Source organism: Lucilia sericata, unplaced genomic scaffold, assembly GCF_015586225.1.
Source record: "Lucilia sericata isolate MDLA Ls3-8-SP2 unplaced genomic scaffold, ASM1558622v1 Contig000960F_arrow, whole genome shotgun sequence".
Taxonomy (NCBI): Eukaryota; Metazoa; Arthropoda; class Insecta; order Diptera; family Calliphoridae; genus Lucilia; species Lucilia sericata.
In genome coordinates, this window is record NW_023994943.1 from 35105 (window position 1) to 52701 (window position 17597).

At 30.7% G+C, this 17597-nt stretch overlaps 2 protein-coding genes across 5 annotated transcripts in view; one reads left to right on the forward strand and one right to left on the reverse strand.

Annotated features, from left to right (window-relative positions):
• LOC119609307 (mitogen-activated protein kinase kinase kinase 13) overlaps positions 1–17597 on the forward strand; it is a 42401-nt gene that overhangs the window by 22370 nt on the left and 2434 nt on the right. For 2 of the 3 annotated variants that reach the window (XM_037964038.1, XM_037964039.1), the window contains exons 2-7: positions 1544–2075; positions 12234–12713; positions 12799–12990; positions 13053–13706; positions 13770–13962; positions 14034–15142. In XM_037964038.1, coding sequence (XP_037819966.1) covers positions 2005–2075; positions 12234–12713; positions 12799–12990; positions 13053–13706; positions 13770–13962; positions 14034–15142 — 2699 coding nt within the window. In that variant the 5' untranslated portion in view covers positions 1544–2004. The remainder of the gene's footprint in view (positions 1–1543; positions 2076–12233; positions 12714–12798; positions 12991–13052; positions 13707–13769; positions 13963–14033; positions 15143–17597) is intronic. The other variant, XM_037964037.1, reaches the window with a different exon arrangement.
• Positions 1–17597, reverse strand: part of LOC119609308 (protein I'm not dead yet-like) — a 66987-nt gene that overhangs the window by 17578 nt on the left and 31812 nt on the right. The window lies entirely within an intron of this gene.

Here is a 17597-nt window from a genome sequence, read left to right on the forward strand (position 1 = left end):
ACCCATTCTTTAGTTTTATTTCAGTTTTACATCAGTTCTACTTAGTTTAGTCATAGTTCAAACCTAGTTCAGTTTTACATCAGTTCTAGTTCAGTTCTAGTGCAGTTCTAGTTCAGTTCTAGTTCAGTTCTAGTTCAGTTCTTGTTCAGTTCTAGTTCAGTTCCAGTTCAGTTCTAGTTTAGTTCTAATTCAGTTCTATTTCAGTTTTACATCAGTTCTAGTTCCGTTCTAGTTCAGTTCTAGTTCAATTCTAGTTCAGTTCTAGTTTAGTTCAGTTCTAGTTCAGTTTTAGTTCAGTTCTAGTTCAGTTCTAGTTCAGTTCTAGTTCAGTTCTAGTTCAGTTCTAGTTCAGTTCTAGTTCAGTTCTAGTTCTAGTTCTAGTTCAGTTCTAGTTCAGTTCTAGTTGAGTTCTAGTTCAGTTCTAGTTCAGTTCTAGTTTAGTTCTAGTTCATTTCTAGTTCAGTTCTAGTTCAGTTCTAGTTCAGTTCTAGTTCAGTTCTAGTTCAGTTCTAGTTCAGTTCTAGTTCAGTTCTAGTTCAGTTCTAGTTCAGTTCTAGTTCAGTTCTAGTTCAGTTCTAGTTCAGTTCTAGTTCAGTTCTAGTTCAGTTCTAGTTCAGTTCTAGTTCAGTTCTAGTTCAGTTCTAGTTCAGTTCTAGTTCAGTTCTAGTTCAGTTCTAGTTCAGTTCTAGTTCAGTTCTAGTTCAGTTCTAGTTCAGTTCTAGTTCAGTTCTAGTTCAGTTCTAGTTCAGTTCTAGTTCAGTTCTAGTTCAGTTCTAGTTCAGTTCTAGTTCAGTTCTAGTTCAGTTCTAGTTCAGTTCTAGTTCAGTTCTAGTTCAGTTCTAGTTCAGTTCTAGTTCAGATCAGTTCTGGTTCAGTTCTAGTTCAGTTCTAGTTCAGTTCTAGTTCAGTTCTAGTTCAGTTCTAGTTCAGTTCTAGTTCAGTTCTAGTTCAGTTCTAGTTCAGTTCTAGTTCAGTTTTAGTTCAGTTCTAGTTCAGTTCTAGTTCAGTTCTAGTTCAGTTCTAGTTCAGTTCTAGTTCAGTTCTAGTTCAGTTCTAGTTCAGTTCTAGTTCAGTTCTAGTTCAGTTCTAGTTCAGTTCTAGTTCAGTTCTAGTTCAGTTCTAGTTCAGTTCTAGTTCAGTTCTAGTTCAGTTCTAGTTCAATTCATGCCAAGTAAACCACTTGGCATGATCACATCAAGTGGTTAACGTCATTAATCATATCATATGTCACCTGTGCCTAATAGAAGTATATCGATTTATATATGGAGAGAAGGATTATGTGGTAATTTTTGTAATTCCCATTAGACCTTATATGGTTAGATAATTTTCTTGGTGATATAATTCTTTTGCTATATAATATATACTTTATAAAAAAAAAACAAATAAAACAACGTATTTAAGCACAAGTGCAATAACAGACGTAAGATCGCTGGGTCCTAACACCGTCTAAATTTACAATTTTAGAATATAAAAATTTTACAAACTGTTGTAATTATATATTATATTATTTTTAAATAGTGCAAACATTTTTAAAATTTTATAGAATCTACACAACAAATTCCATAAAAAATATGAATAAATATTAAAACAAAAGTGCTAAAAACAAACTAATCTCTGAAACCAAGAAAAAAAAAATACCGCAATAAAAAAAATTCTAAGAATTTAAAGAATTTCAAAACAACAACAAAAAAACTAATTTATTTAAACAAAAATTAAAAATTATCAAAGAAAAAAAATTAACAACTACGTAAATGTACGCTTTCGATCACCTGCTCTATTAACAACTTTAACATTAACGTCATACCACAGTTAAAGACGTACCTTTTTTGGGGAGAAAAAATAAGAAGAAGAATTTCAACGACTTTTTTTTTTGCTGAGTCTATGCAACACACTACACTTATACACAACAAGTGTATATGTTTATTTTATTTACAACCAATACATAAGCAATTAAAAACTACCAATATTTCAACACAAACTAGTTGAGACTTCTTCCAGCGTAATATGGTGTTTTATATATCGATTTTTGGTAGAAATATAGAGCCGCCGGATAAAATTTTAAATACAGAAAAAAGGTAAAATATTAAATTATAAATTTGGGAGAATATTGATTAATTTTATTTAATTTTTTATATATACATTGAAGAAAAATCTAGAAAATTTGGGATTGTTTACATGGTGTAAAGTATGTTTTTTAAAAAATCTTATGTTTATTAGAAAATTATATAAATTTCAGAAAAAATCTTGAAAATATTGGGTTTTTGGTATTCTTTACATTGTTGACCTGGTGTAAAGAATGTAAATTACTCTTGTTTTCTACACAATTTTGAAACTTTTTTAGAAAATTATATAAATTTCCTAAAAAAATCTTGAAAATATTGGATTTTTGGTATTTTTTTACATTGTTGACATGGTGTAAAGAATGTAAAATACTTTTGTTTTATACCCAATTTTTATGCTTTATTAGAAAATTATATAAATTTCCAAAAAAATATTGAAAATATTGGGTTTCTTGTATTCTTTACATTGTTGACATGGTGTAAAGAATGTAGATTACTGTTGTTATATAAAAAATTTTTAAGCTTTCTTGAAAATTATAAAAATTTTAGAAAAATCTTCAAAATATAAATTTTTTTGCATTCTTTACATTGTGGACATGGTGTAAAGAATGTAAAATACCTTTGTTTTATACACAATTTTTAAGCTTTCTTAGAAAATTATATAAATTTCCTAAAAAATCTTGAAAATATTGGGTTTTCTGTATTCTTTACATTGTTGACCTGGTGTAAAGAATGTAAATTACTCTTGTTTTATACACAATTTTTAAGCTTTCTTAGAAAATTATATAAATTTCCGAAAAATCTTGAAAATATTGAGTTTTTGTTATTCTTTACATTGTTTTATAAAAAATCTTATGTTTTTTAGAAAATTATATAAATTTCAGAAAAAATCTTGAAAATATTGGGGTTTTGGTATTCTTTACTTTGTTGACCTGGTGTAAAGAATGTAAATTACTTTTGTTTTATAAACTATTTTTAAGCTTTCTTTGAAAATTATAGAAATTTGTGAAAAAATCTTCAAAATATAACATTTTTTACATTCTTTACATTGTTGACATGGTGTAAAGAATGTAAATTACTCTTGTTTTATAAAAATTCTTATGTTTTTTAGAAAATTATATAAATTTCCGAAAAAATCTTGAAAATATTGGGTTTTTTGTATTCTTTACATTGTTGACATGGTGTAAAGAATGTAAAATACTTTTATTTTGTTCACAATTTTTAAGCTTTCTTAGAAAATTATATAAATTTCCTAAAAAATCTTGAAAATATTGGGTTTTCTTTATTCTTTACATTGTTGACCTGGTGTAAAGAATGTAAATTACTCTTGTTTTATACACAAATTTTAAGCTTTCTTAGAAAATTATAAAAATTTTGGGAAAAATCTTGGAAATATTGAGTTTTTGTTATTCTATACATTGTTGACATGGTGTAAAGAATGTAAATTACTCTTGTTTTATACACAATTTTTAAGCTTTCTTAGGAAATTATATAAATTTCCGAAAAAATCTTGAAAATATTGGGTTTTTGGTATTTTTTACATTGTTGACATGGTGTAAAGAATGTAAAATACTTTTGTTTTGTTCATAATTTTTAAGCTTTCTTAGAAAATATGAAAATTTCAGACAAAATCTGTAAAATATCGAGTTTTTTGTATTCTTTACATTGTTGACATGGTGTAAAGAATGTAAATTAATTTAGTTTTATACACAATTTATAAGCTTTCTTAGAAAATATGAAAATTTCAGACAAAATCTGTAAAATATCGAGTTTTTTGTATTCTTTACATTGTTGACATGGTGTAAACAATGTAAATTACTATTGTTTTATAAAAAATTTTAAGCTTTTTTTGAAAATGATAGAAATTTTAGAAAAATATATAATTTTTTGCATTCTTTACATTGTTGACATGGTGTAAAGAATGTAAATTACTTTTGTTTTATACAAAATTTGTATGTTTTTATTGAAAACTTAATGAATTTTATTAAACAATTATGAAAATTCGGATTTTTTATACTGTTTACATTGTTGACATTATGTAAACAATTAATTTTACTTTAAACTCTTAATATATTTTAGAAATTTTGGACGTGGAAACAAAAATTATTGATTTTACTAATTGTTTACATTGTTGACATTGTGTAAAGAATGTAATTTACTCTTAAATTACAGTTTTTTTAAACAATTTTATTACAAATTTTCGAGAAACTATCAATATATTTGAATTTATACTTTATTTACACTGTTGACATGGTGTAAACAATTCGTTTTTTACACAATTGTTCATTTCTTTCTATAAATTTAATTCGAGAAACATTGATTATTGCTTTTTCTCTTATATTACATTTACATTTTACATTGTTGACATTATGTAAACAATGACATTTACTCGACTAAATATTAAATTATACAAAAACATCATAATAAATCGTACAAATTAAGGTTTTTACAATATTTTACATTGTTGACATAGTGTAAACAATTCATTATACACACAATTGTGCATTTCTTTCTATAAATTTACTTCGGGAAACATAAATGATTGATTTTTCTTTAATTTTACGATGTTGACATTATGTAAAGAATGTAATTTACTCGTAAAATACAGTTTTTTAAACAAATTTCATAGAAAATTTCTAGAAACCATAAAAATATTGTAATTTATACTTTGTTTACATTATTGACATGGTGTAAACAATTCGTTTTTTCATAATTTTTGAGATTTTTTAACCAATTTAATTCAGAAAACATTTATTATTGATTTTTCTTTAATTTTACATTGTTGACATTGTGTAAAGAATGTCATTTACTTAAGTAAATATTAAATTTTTACAAAAATATTGAAAGGAATCACTCAAATTAAGTTTTTTATCCTATTTTACATTGTTGACATGGTGTAAACAATTAATTTTTTACACAATAGTTCATTTCTTTCAATAAATTTAATTCAGAAAACATTAATTATTGATTTTTATTTAATTTTACATTGTTGACATTATGTAAACAATGGCATTTACTTAAGTAAATATTAAATTTTTACAAAAATATCCAAAAAATCATTTAAATTAAGCTTTTTACCCTATTTTACATTGTTGACATGGTGTAAACAATTAATTTTTTACAAAATTGTCCATTTCTTTTTACAAATCTTATTCAGAAAACATAAACAATTGATTTTTCTTTAATTTTACATTGTTGACGTTATGTAAAGAATGACATTACTGCAGTAAATGAAATGAATACAAATTTCAGAAAAAGATGTATAAAATGAGATTTGTTGCTATATTTTACATTGTTGACATGTTGTAAACAATTTATTTTTTACACAATTGTTCATTTCTTTCTATAAATTTAACTCGGGAAACATAAATGATTGATTTTTCTTTAATTTTACATTGTTGACATTATGTAAAGAATGTCATTTGCTTAAGTAAATATTAAAGTTTTACAAAAATATCCAAAAAAATCATTTAAATTAAGCTTTTTACCCTATTTCACATTGTTGACATGGTGTAAACAATTCATTTTTTACCCATTTGATGATATTTTTTAACAAATCTTATACAGAAAACATAAGTAAATGATTTTTCTTTAATTTTACATTGTTGACATTGTGTAAAGAATGTAATTTACTGAAGTAATTTATGTATTTTAAGAATTTTTTATTGACTTTATGTAAACAATATATATTTGTTTAGGAATATGTAAAAAGATGCAAAATTGTTATACTCCCCTTTCTCGTGCCATAATTTCCTCTTCCCTGAACGTTAGAATTTATTGTATTTGTGAAAACAAAACTGAAAACATTGTTATTTAAAACATTTCGTACCAGTCGTTTTATGGTACACGGATTTTTAGATTTGGCCAAACACAGCACCGAAGAACGAAATACGAAAATGTAGAAGCGTATAAAGAACAATGGAAAAAATACCCACAAATGGTTATCGACACTAAAAATATTACGAACATTTTTGTTTTTATTTAATATTTTTAATTTTTTCTTCTTCACCTATTTTGCATACGTTAAATTTTTGCTTAAAAATGCTAATAATAATAATCAAATTTAACTAATTTTAATAACAATAAAGACAAATAAAACAAAATTTATATGTAGATGTAAAATAAAAACATACATACATTCCTGACACAAATTAATTAACGTCTGGTTGAGGGAAAAAAAAAAGTAAAAAATTAAATACCAAAAAAGGTTAGTTAAAGCAATTAACATGTTAAACAAATATTACGGTTAAATTAAAACGTCATAAAGAGCAAGCAAAAACAAGATTAGAAGTAAAGAGCGTAAAGAGAAGAAGAGCAAAAAAAAGATCTTTAAATATAAATATTGATGTTAATGAAGTGAAATAACTTTAAGGTAAGAAGTTTTTTAGCACTATCCCATAGGCTCCAAAAGGCTGAAAATATTGTATTTTTATATATTTTACATTATTGACATGATGTAAAGAATGTAAATCACTCTTTTTATAGATAATTGTTAACTTTTCTTTAAAAATTATATAAATTTCTGAAAAAAAAAAACTTGAAAATATTGGGTTTTTGGCATTCTTTACATTGTTGACATGGTGTAAAGAATGTAAATTACTCTTTTTTTATACACAAATTTTAAATTTTCTTTAAATACTATATAAATTTAAGACAAAATCTAGAAAATATTGGTGTTTTGCCATTCTTTACATTGTTGACATCGTGTAAAGAATGTAAAATACTCTTGTTTTATACACAATTTTCAAGCTCTCTTTAAAAATTATATAAATTTACGACAAAATCTTGAAAAAATTGGGTTTTTGGAATACTTTACTTTGTCGACATGATGTAAAGTATGTAAATTACACGTTTTTTTATACAAAACCTTTATGCTTTCTTAGAAAATTATACAAATTTAGGAGAAAATCTCGAAAATGTAAGTTTTTTGTATTCTTTACATTGTTGACATGATGTAAAGAATTTTTATACTTTCTTAGGAAATTATATAAATTTTATACAAAATTTAGGAAATATTGAGTTTTGTGGATTCTTTACATTGTTGACATCGTGTAAAGAATGTAAAATACTAATGTTTTATACATAAGTTTCAAGCTCCGTTTAAAAATTATATAAATTTCAGGTAAAAACTTGGAAATATTAAATTTTTGGAATTCTTTACATTGTTGACATGGTGTAAAGAATGTAAATTACTCTTGTTTTAAACACAATTTTTAACCTTTCTTTGAATACTAAATAAATTTCAGACAAAACCTTGAAATTATTGGGTTTTTGGAATAATATTGAGTTTTGTGGATTCTTTACATTGTTGACATCGTGTAAAGAATGTAAAATACTAATGTTTTATACATAATTTTCAAGCTCCCTTTAAAAAGTATGTAAATTTCAGGTAAAAACTTGAAAATATTAAATTTTTGGAATTCTTTACATTGTTCACATGGTGTAAAGAATGTAAATTACTCTTGTTTTAAACACAATTTTTAACCTTTCTTTGAATACTAAATAAATTTCATACAAAACCTTGAAATTATTAGGTTTTTGGAATTCTTTACATTGTTGACATAATGTAAAGAATGTAAATTACTCTTTTAATACAAAATTTTTATGCTTTATTAAGAAATTATATAAATTTTATACAAAATATAGGAAATATTGAGTTTTATGGATTCTTTACATTGTTGACATCGTGTAAAGAATGTAAAATATTCTTGTTTTAAACACAATTTTCAAGCTTTCTTTAAAAATTATATGTTCCATACAAAACCTTGAAAATATTGAAATTTTTGTTTTCTTTACATTGTTGACATGATGTAAAGAATGTAAATTACTATTTTTTACACATCATTTTTAAGATTTCTTAGAAAATTATATAAATTTCAAGAAAACCTTCTATATATTGTGTTTTTGGTATCCTTTACATTGTTAACGTGGTGTAAAGAATGTAAATTACTCTTGTTTGAAACACAATTTTTAAACTTTCTTCGAAAATTATATAAATTTCTGACAAAATCTTGAAAATTCTGGATTTTTTTCATATTTTACATTGTTGACATGATGTAAAGAATGTAAATTACTCTTGTTTTATACACAATTATTAAACTTTCTTTGAAAACTATAAAAATTTTATACAAAATCTTGAAAATATTGCAATTTTAGCATCTTTTACTTTATAGACATAATGTAAACAATGTAATTTACTCAAGTAAATCACACTTTCTAACAATTTGTTAAAAGTTTTCTTATATAATTTAATACATTTTATTCTAATTTCATTTGTTTGGTTTACTTTAAACACGTGCATTTTTAATGCATTCTCTCTTTCTCTCTATTTGTGTTTAACGTTCTCTTCTTTTGCACTAATAAATTAAATAAAACAGGAAATTTTTCATACAATAAAATGCAAGGTTAACTAAATATAATAATAACTGTTAAGAGAATACATACTTTTATTAAAAACAATTGTTTTTGTTTTATTTTTTTTGCATAAAATTTATTCAGAATATTCCAGTTGAATTTTGCGTTAAAACCAACAACAAACATTTCAAATACAAAAGATAATTAAACAATGACGTTTAAATCTAAAGTTTATAAGTATCGTTAGAATTTTAACCTCAAATAAATTCAAATTTAAAGAATTCTTGATAGTTCGGTTCTAGCTCAGTTCTAGTTCTGTTCTAGTTCAGTTCTAATTCAGTTCTAGTTCAGTTCTAGTTCAGTTCTAGTTTAGTTCTAGTTCAGTTCTAGTTCAGTTTCTAGTTCAGTCTAGTTCATTCTAGTTCAGTTCTAGTTCAGTTCTAGTCTAGTTCAGTTCTAGTTCAGTTCTAGTTCAGTTCTAGTTCAGTTCTAGTTCAGTTCTAGTTCAGTTCTAGTTCAGTTCTAGTTCAGTTCTAGTTCAGTTCTAGTTCAGTTCTAGTTCAGTTCTAGTTCAGTTCTAGTTCAGTTCTAGTTCAGTTCTAGTTCAGTTCTAGTTCAGTTCTAGTTCAGTTCTAGTTCAGTTCTAGTTCAGTTCTAGTTCAGTTCTAGTTCAGTTCTAGTTCAGTTCTAGTTCAGTTCTAGTTCAGTTCTAGTTCAGTTCTAGTTCAGTTCTAGTTCAGTTCTAGTTCAGTTCTAGTTCAGTTCTAGTTCAGTTCTAGTTCAGTTCTAGTTCAGTTCTAGTTCAGTTCTAGTTCAGTTCTAGTTCAGTTCTAGTTCAGTTCTAGTTCAGTTCTAGTTCAGTTCTAGTTCAGTTCTAGTTCAGTTCTAGTTCAGTTCTAGTTCAGTTCTAGTTCAGTTCTAGTTCTAGTTCAGTTCTAGTTCTAGTTCAGTTCTAGTTCAGTTCAGTTCTAGTTCCGTTCTGGTTCAGTTCTAGTTCAGTCCTAATTCAATTCTAATTCAGTTCTACTTCAGTTCTAATTAATTATTCAGTTCATGTTCAGTAATTTTCTAAAAAAAAATTTAAGAATTTCTTAATTATCTTCTAAAATTTTATAGAAAATGGTGTATTTTCTTCGGTGGTTATCTAAAATGGGAATGATAATCAAAAAAAGAAACGCAGAAAGAAAGACAAGGTGGTTTTTTTGCTTTAAAAATAGAACTAATTGTTAATAAAAGGGTAATTTATTTATTTTTAAAACGTCAATATTGTTAAAACCCCACAACAAAACAATGACCATATTAAGCGTAAGAAAAGTATGTGAACTTTATTCAGTTTGTTTTACATACAAATCATTCAACCTTTATAAATCAAAAAGCAGACAAAAGCAGATAAATGAACTTATATTTTTCTTTCTTTTTCTTTGCTTGAACTCAGGTGATTTTTAAATTTTCACCTGGCAAACAGAATAAAAAAAATACAAAAACAAACAACAACTATAAAAAGCAAAAAAACAACAATAATAAGGCACACAAAAATATGTATTATTATCTTATCTTGAAAAAAACATGAAAGCTTGTTCACTTCCCTTGCAAAAATTCCCTGTAAAGATTTGAAATAAATAATTTTGAAAAATGTATGAGATACAGACCCTCACACATATATACATCAAGAAGTATTCGCTAAGAGAGCTGAAAATGAGCAAAATGTTAATATCAGTTTACAATTGAGAGCCAACTTATTGAATTTATTCTTTTAACTATTTCTCTTTGTTATCGAATATTTACCGTTTGTATTTGTTTGCAAAATCAATGTCTGAGAATCCAAATGACGGCAAAATTTATTATGTTAAGAAGACCCAGGAATGATTAAGTCTAAAGACCAGAATTCAGATATTGATCTCTAATCAGACATGTACTCCTTGAAAATAGTCTAGTTCAGTTCTTGTTCTAGTTCAATTCTAGTTTAGATCTAGTTCAGTTCTAGTTCAGTTCTAGTTCAGTTCCAGTTCAATTCTAGTTCAGATCTAGTTCAGTTCTAGTTCAGTTCTAGTTCTAGTTCAGTTCTAGTTTTCAGTTCTAGTTCGGTTCTAGTTTTCAGATTCTAGTTCAGTTCTAGTTTCAGTTCTAGTTTCAGGTCTAGTTCAGATCTAGTTCAGTTCTAGTTCAGTTCTAGTTTCAGTTCTAGTTTCAGTTCTAGTTCCGTAGTTCATTTCTAGTTCAGTTCTAGTTCAGTTCTAGTTTAAGTTCTAGTTCAGGTTCGTAGTTCGTCTAGTTCAGTTTCTCGTTCAGTTTCTGTCAGTACTCGATTCGTTCTCGTTCCAGTTTCTAGTTCAGTTCTAGGTCTCAGTTCTAGTCTCAGTTCTAGTTTCAGTTCCTAGTTCAGTTCTAGTTCAAGTTCTAGTTCAGTTCTAGTTCCAGTTCTAGTTCAGTTCGTAGTTCTAGTTCAGTTTCTAGTTCCTTCTAGTTCAGTTCTAGTTCAGTTCTAGTCAGTTCTAGTTCAGTTCTAGTTCAGTTCTAGTTCAGTTCTAGTTCAGTTCTAGTTCAGTTCTAGTTCAGTTCTAGTTCAGTTCTAGTTCAGTTCTAGTTCAGTTCTAGTTCAGTTCTAGTTCAGTTCTAGTTCAGTTCTAGTTAGTTCTAGTTCAGTTCTAGTTCAGTTCTAGTTCAGTCTAGTTCAGTTCTAGTTCAGTTCTAGTCAGTTCTAGTTCAGTTCTAGTTCAGTTCTAGTTCAGTTCTAGTTCAGTTCTAGTTCAGTTCTAGTTCAGTTCTAGTTCAGTTCTAGTTCAGTTCTAGTTCAGTTCTAGTTCAGTTCTAGTTCAGTTCTAGTTCAGTTCTAGTTCAGTTCTAGTTCAGTTCTAGTTCAGTTCTAGTTCAGTTCTAGTTCAGTTCTAGTTCAGTTCTAGTTCAGTTCTAGTTCAGTTCTAGTTCAGTTCTAGTTCAGTTCTAGTTCAGTTCTAGTTCAGTTCTAGTTTAGTTCTAGTTCGTTCAGTTCAAGTTCAGTTCAAGTTCAGTTCAAGTTCAGTTCTAGTACAGTTCTAGTTCAGTTCTAGTTCAGTTCTGGTTCAGTTTTAATTCAGTTCTAGTTCAGTTCTAGTTCAGTTCTAGTTCAGTTCTAGTTCAGTTCTAGTTCAGTTCTAGTTCAGTACTAGTTCAGTTCTAGTTCAGTTCTAGTTCAGTTCTAGTTCAGTTCTAGTTCAGTTCTAGTTCAGTTCTAGTTCAGTTCTAGTTCAGTTCTTTATCTGTTCAGTTCTAGTTCAGTTTCTAGTCAGTTCTAGTTCGTTCTAGTCAGTTTCTAGTTCCGTTCTAGTTCAGTTCTAGTTCAGTTCTAGTTCAGTTCTAGTTCAGTTCTAGGTTCAGTTCTAGTTCAGTTCTAGTTCATTCTCGTTCAGTTCTAGTTCAGTTCTAGTTCAGTTCTAGTTCAGTCTAGTTCAGTTCTAGTTCAGTTCTAGTTCAGTTCTTAGTTCAGTTCTATTCAGTTCTAGTTCAGTCTAGTTCAGTTCTAGTTCAGTTCTAGTTCAGTTCTAGTTCCAGTTTAGTCAGTTTGTTCAGTTCTAGTGCAGTTCTAGCTTCAGTTCTAGTTCAGTTCTAGTTTCATTTTCTAGTTTCAGTTCTAGTTCAGTTTCTCGTTCAGTTCTAGTTCTAGTTCTAGTTCTAGTTCAGTTCTAGTTCAGTTATAGTTCAGTTCTAGTTCAGTTCTAGTTCAGTTCTAGTTCAGTTCTAGTTCAGTTCTAGTTCAGTTCTACTTCAACCTTAACTTTCAAAATCCTTTAAAATAATAAAAAATCATATTAATCCCATTAATTTTTTCCCTTACCATTTCAGTATTGCCTGTATACAGGATGAGCTCGGTCACCTAGGACTCGGTGGTCCCACAGATCTACCCTACAAGCCCGAAATCACACACCAGCATCAACACCAGCCACACACAAACGTCGTAGTCGACTGTAGTGATAGTAGTGCTGAAAATACCTGCCAACACAGATGGCCACCTAACAGTGGCACTTTTGGACATCCCGATAAACCTATCGGTTGGATGTATGGCCTGCTGGGTTGTATGAAACCAGTGCTATCGTTCATAGGCAAAGCAGGTGTTATAGAAATAAAAAATCAAAAAGCCGAAGATTGGGAAATACCCTTTGAACATATAACCGATTTAGAGTGGTTGGGTAGTGGAGCACAAGGAGCGGTATTTAGTGGTAAATTGAAAAATGAAATAGTGGCCGTCAAGAAAGTGAAAGATGTCAAAGAGACGGATATCAAGCATTTAAGAAAATTAGATCATGAGAATATAATAAAATTTAAGTGAGTAAAGGTTTTGATTTGCTAGGGGGAGTGAAAAAAAAGGTAGAGGGGATTATAATTTGTGGCTTTGTTTTTCTAATTGCAGAGGTGTTTGCACACAATCGCCAGTATTTTGTATTATTATGGAATTTTGTCCTTATGGTCCATTACAAAATATACTCAAGGAAGAGGAAGTTATGTTGCCGTCCCGCCTAGTTTCCTGGTCGAAACAAATAGCATTGGGTATGCAATATCTACATTCTCACAAAATAATACATCGAGATTTAAAGAGCCCTAAGTAAGTAGAGATTTAAGAGGATTCAGTACTATTTGTTGATGAATTTTTTTTTTGGACTTTAGCATTCTTATAAGTACAAATGAAATTGTTAAAATAAGTGATTTTGGCACCAGCCGTGAATGGAATGAGATTAGTACGAAAATGAGTTTTGCCGGCACGGTGGCCTGGATGGCCCCCGAAGTCATACGCAATGAGCCGTGCTCAGAGAAGGTGGATATCTGGTCGTATGGTGTAGTGCTTTGGGAAATGCTAACCTGTGAAATACCCTACAAAGATGTTGATTCATCGGCCATTATTTGGGGTGTGGGCAATAATTCCCTAAAGCTGCCCATACCCTCCAGTTGCCCCGATGGCTTTAAGCTGCTGGTAAAACTGTGCTGGAATACCAAACCCCGTAACCGTCCTTCGTTTAGACAAATTTTATCGCATTTAGAAATAGCCGGCCCTGAATTGTTGCGCAAAACCGAAAAGCAATATTTCGAAACGCAACGTTCGTGGAAGGAAGAAGTAAGATCCCATATGAAAGAGATGACCCAAAATGGTACCAGTATTCATAAGTTTGAACAGGATCTGATAAGAAGACGTACGGCCGAATGGCGACATGCTCAGGATATACGCATGGTGTACGAGGATAAGTTGGAGAAGACAAATCGTTTGTATTTGGAGTTAAGCGAGTGTATGTCACAATTACAGGAAAAGGAGAAGGAAATTGCCGAGTAAGTAGTTGAGAAATTGGGGTCGTGAAAGCTCAAAACTTCATAGTTTTTTATTATTTACAGGCGTGAGAAGAAATTACCCGGTTATAAGCCCTCTCGACGTTTTGGCACTACTTTACGTAAAATGCAGTATTATCGAAGAAGACTCAATGGCCCTCCCATGATGATAACGGCCTCCACATCAACACACCAGCAGCAGCAACAGCAGACGCAACAACAGTCTTCAGCCACACCAGATCCTGAGACCACACCAGAGGTAATTGTCTACTTCTTATCACTCTCTCCAACTTAAATAAAACTTAATTCTATAATCCATCTCTTCTACAGAGTCCCGTCAAATGTACCCTCTATGCTCAATTAGATTCATCTTCATCTCAACCCAAATCGTATTGCGTCTCAACACAGAAATCTAAAAAATCCAGACATCGAAGAGTGGGTTCGGGAACATTTGCTGCCACGCCCAAATACAGTCCCTGTCGCGATAGGCGCTATCAAAGTGAACCGGAAAATCGTAAAGTAAAACTAGTTGATACCGAAACTCAAACCGATGCCATGGATGTTAGTGAAACGGATATAAGTCCAAGTGCTGGTTGTCCATCACGTGACATATCGATGCTATTGGATCATCATCACTGCCCACAACTATTAGAACAACCACAACTTGTAACATCACAACCCCTAGATGTAACACAACAGACTGTACAACAACGAAACAGCCGACAACAACAGCAGCAGCAGGTTGTGGCTGAACCACAAACGGCCCAACAATTGCAACAATTAATGGAACAACGACTGCATAATCAAATGCAATATAGTACATCGCCCATGACAATGACGCCCACAAGTCCCAATGGCAATTCATTGACCACCAGCGATCTAACATTTCAAGATGCCTGCTCTAGTCCCGATCAGTTGTTGGATGATGTTATGAATAGTAATGAACGTTTGGACATAACCGATTGCTGTAGTGACAATGAAAATCTCGAACGGCTGGGCCGTAAAGTCATAGAACTCATCAATGAGAATCGTTTGTCCATGCATTCGACAACTGCAGCAAACAATAGCAATAGCAATAGCATTACCAGCCATACAAACAACACCACCTCGGCGTCCAACAATCAACCTTGTTCGAACACCACCACAAATCATGGCACCTTGGCTAGTCCCGAAAATGGTAATTCAGAGTGTTTGGTAGGACGTGATACTACGGATGAGACCGTCGACTTACGTACTCCTCGTTTGTCGCGTTGTTCTAGTCTTCATAGGAGTTCTTTACGCCAACAAGTGAATACAGTTGCTGTTGGAGTTGGCAGCGATGTGGTGGGTAATGTTTTAAATGCCAACGCTGTGGATTCGAATGAGGATATTTGTGAGGATAGTTGGTCCGATGAGGAGGGCGAGGATACCGATTATAATTATTCTTTGAGAAGACGAAGGTAAGTTTAAGTTTTATTTGAATTTACACATGTTATGTCGCTGAGAGGCGATTAAAAGTGTATTCTGCATCTCACTTCCAAATAATCGATAAGATATTACCCTATTTTCAACCGGATTATGATCCTAATTTGAAGACTAAGACCCTGGTTTTTCACAATTTCATCAAATAGAATCAATAATAGCAAATTGTCTGTTTGTACTCCTAGTTTTGAAGTTGTAGGTAAACCCTATCCTTCCATTACACTATCTTACTCGAACACCGTCCATATTATGGAGGAATACATGTTCACCAAAGGAAGCTCTTGTTGCCTTCAATGATTTCTTAAGAAAGTAGTTGGACTTGGACTCTGAGATTAACTCAAATACAGACAGATCTTACTCGGACATCGTCAATATTATGGCGGAATACATGTTAAGAGATCGGTTTATTCTGGTTCATTCCTCGTACTTCTTTTTCGGGAACTCAAAGTCATTACAGAGTCCAAGTTCATAAGACAATCAAAGAAAGCTCTTGTTCTCTTCAATGATTTCTTAAGGAAGTTGTTGGACTTGGACTCTGAAATTAAATAAAATGTAAAGAGTATCATTTATAAGTTCCAAGTGCATTTAGGACTTTCGACATTAGAATTGAGGAATAAGAATCTTGCATGAGCCTGAAATCAAACTCGGTTAATTGGTTGACACGGCGGTAGAACTTTGATAATGACTCAAAGATATTGTTACTAGCAACTTCTGCGGAAAATAGTATTCTTTATAAGCATCAAAAGGAGTGAGGTTCGTTCTGAAACTTCACGACACTTCATCATCCTATTGGATGAAATTGTTTACAAAGAAAGAAGGAAGAAAAAACTCTTCAGAGACTCCTCCTTTTTGTTCTCCAACATCAAGGAAACGCTGAACAGTTATGTTCCGTTGCTGTAGCTAGAAGTAGTTTCCTCGGAAGAAAGACTTTCGGTCCCTTAGTTTGCGGAAAAAAGTTTCCCTTATAAGCATCAAGAGGAGTGAGGTTCGTTCTGAAACTTCACGACACTTCATCGTCCTATTGGATGAAATTGTTTACAAAGAAAGAAGGAAGAAAAAACTCATCAGAGACTCCTCTACTTTGCTCTCCAACATCAAGGAAACGCTGAACTTTATGTTATGTTCTGTTGCTGTAGCTAGAAGTAGTTTCCTCGGAAGAAAGACTTTCGGTCCCTTAGTTTGCGGAAAAAAGTTTCCCTTATAAGCATCAAGAGGAGTGAGGTTCGTTCTGAAACTTCACGACACTTCATCGTCCTATTGGATGAAATTGTTTACAAAGAAAGAAGGAAGAAAAAACTCTTCAGAGATTCCTCCACTTTGTTCTCCAACATCAAGAAAACGCTGAACAGTCGTGTTCCGTTGCTGTAGCTAGAAGTAGTTTCCTTGGAAGAAAGACTTTCGGTCCCTTAGTTTGCGGAAAAAAGTTTCCCTTATAAGCATCAAGAGGAGTGAGGTTCGTTCTGAAACTTCACGACACTTCATCGTCCTATTGAATGAAATTGTTTACAAAGAAAGAAGGAAGAAAAAACTCTTCAGAGATTCCTCCACTTTGTTCTCCAACATCAAGGAAACGCTGAACAGTCGTGTTCCGTTGCTGTAGCTAGAAGTAATTTCCTCGGAAGAAAGACTTTCAGTCGCTTTGTTTCAAATGTTTGGGAACATGTGAATCCAAGACTTTGTAGATGTTTTTTCTTCAAAAGATTTTGAAAAAGTTCGAACACAGTTGTCGCTCCTCAGATACAAATTCAAATACAGATGAAATTCCTCAACGAACTCGAGGAGGTGGCATGAGGAGATATTCATGCATATTTCTTTCAAACGCAGCTCCTCAAATGGAAATGTTATCTCCTCAGAATGTCTTCGTTGTTTGACGTTGTTTTCTGACTTCTTTCGAAATTGTTGGCTAAAAGAGCGAAAGTAGAGGCTACAGTTCCTCCTCGCACCCAGATTTCTGTAATAGTTTCAAAACAGTTCTTGTTTCGTCGCTTTGAAGTATAATTATAGATATTCAATTGGTTCTTAACGAAATTGACGAGGTTTTTTAGGGTCATGTAAGGTGACTAAATCGCTTCGACATCTTCTATGGAAGTTATCACTTTACTACTAACACCACTCGAAGCGGCAACAAGATGACATAGTTTTGAAACATATTTCTATATGAGAAGTTAAAGTTATCTAATCTGTTTGCAAGATTTCTTAGAAATTTTGTTTGGTTTCAACAAAGATCTTTCACTGTCCTTTAGATGTAGATGAAGAAAACTATTCAAACAAACCGTTATAAAGTTATCTCCTCCTTTTAAAGCCTGAATGACTGCTTAAAGCGAAAGGACAGTACCTTCTCAAGCCCAAACACTGAAATCTCTAAAAATTTTCAACAAAGTCTTACACTATCCTTTTGAAGAGCAAGCAGATATACTAAATTAATTGTTCTTC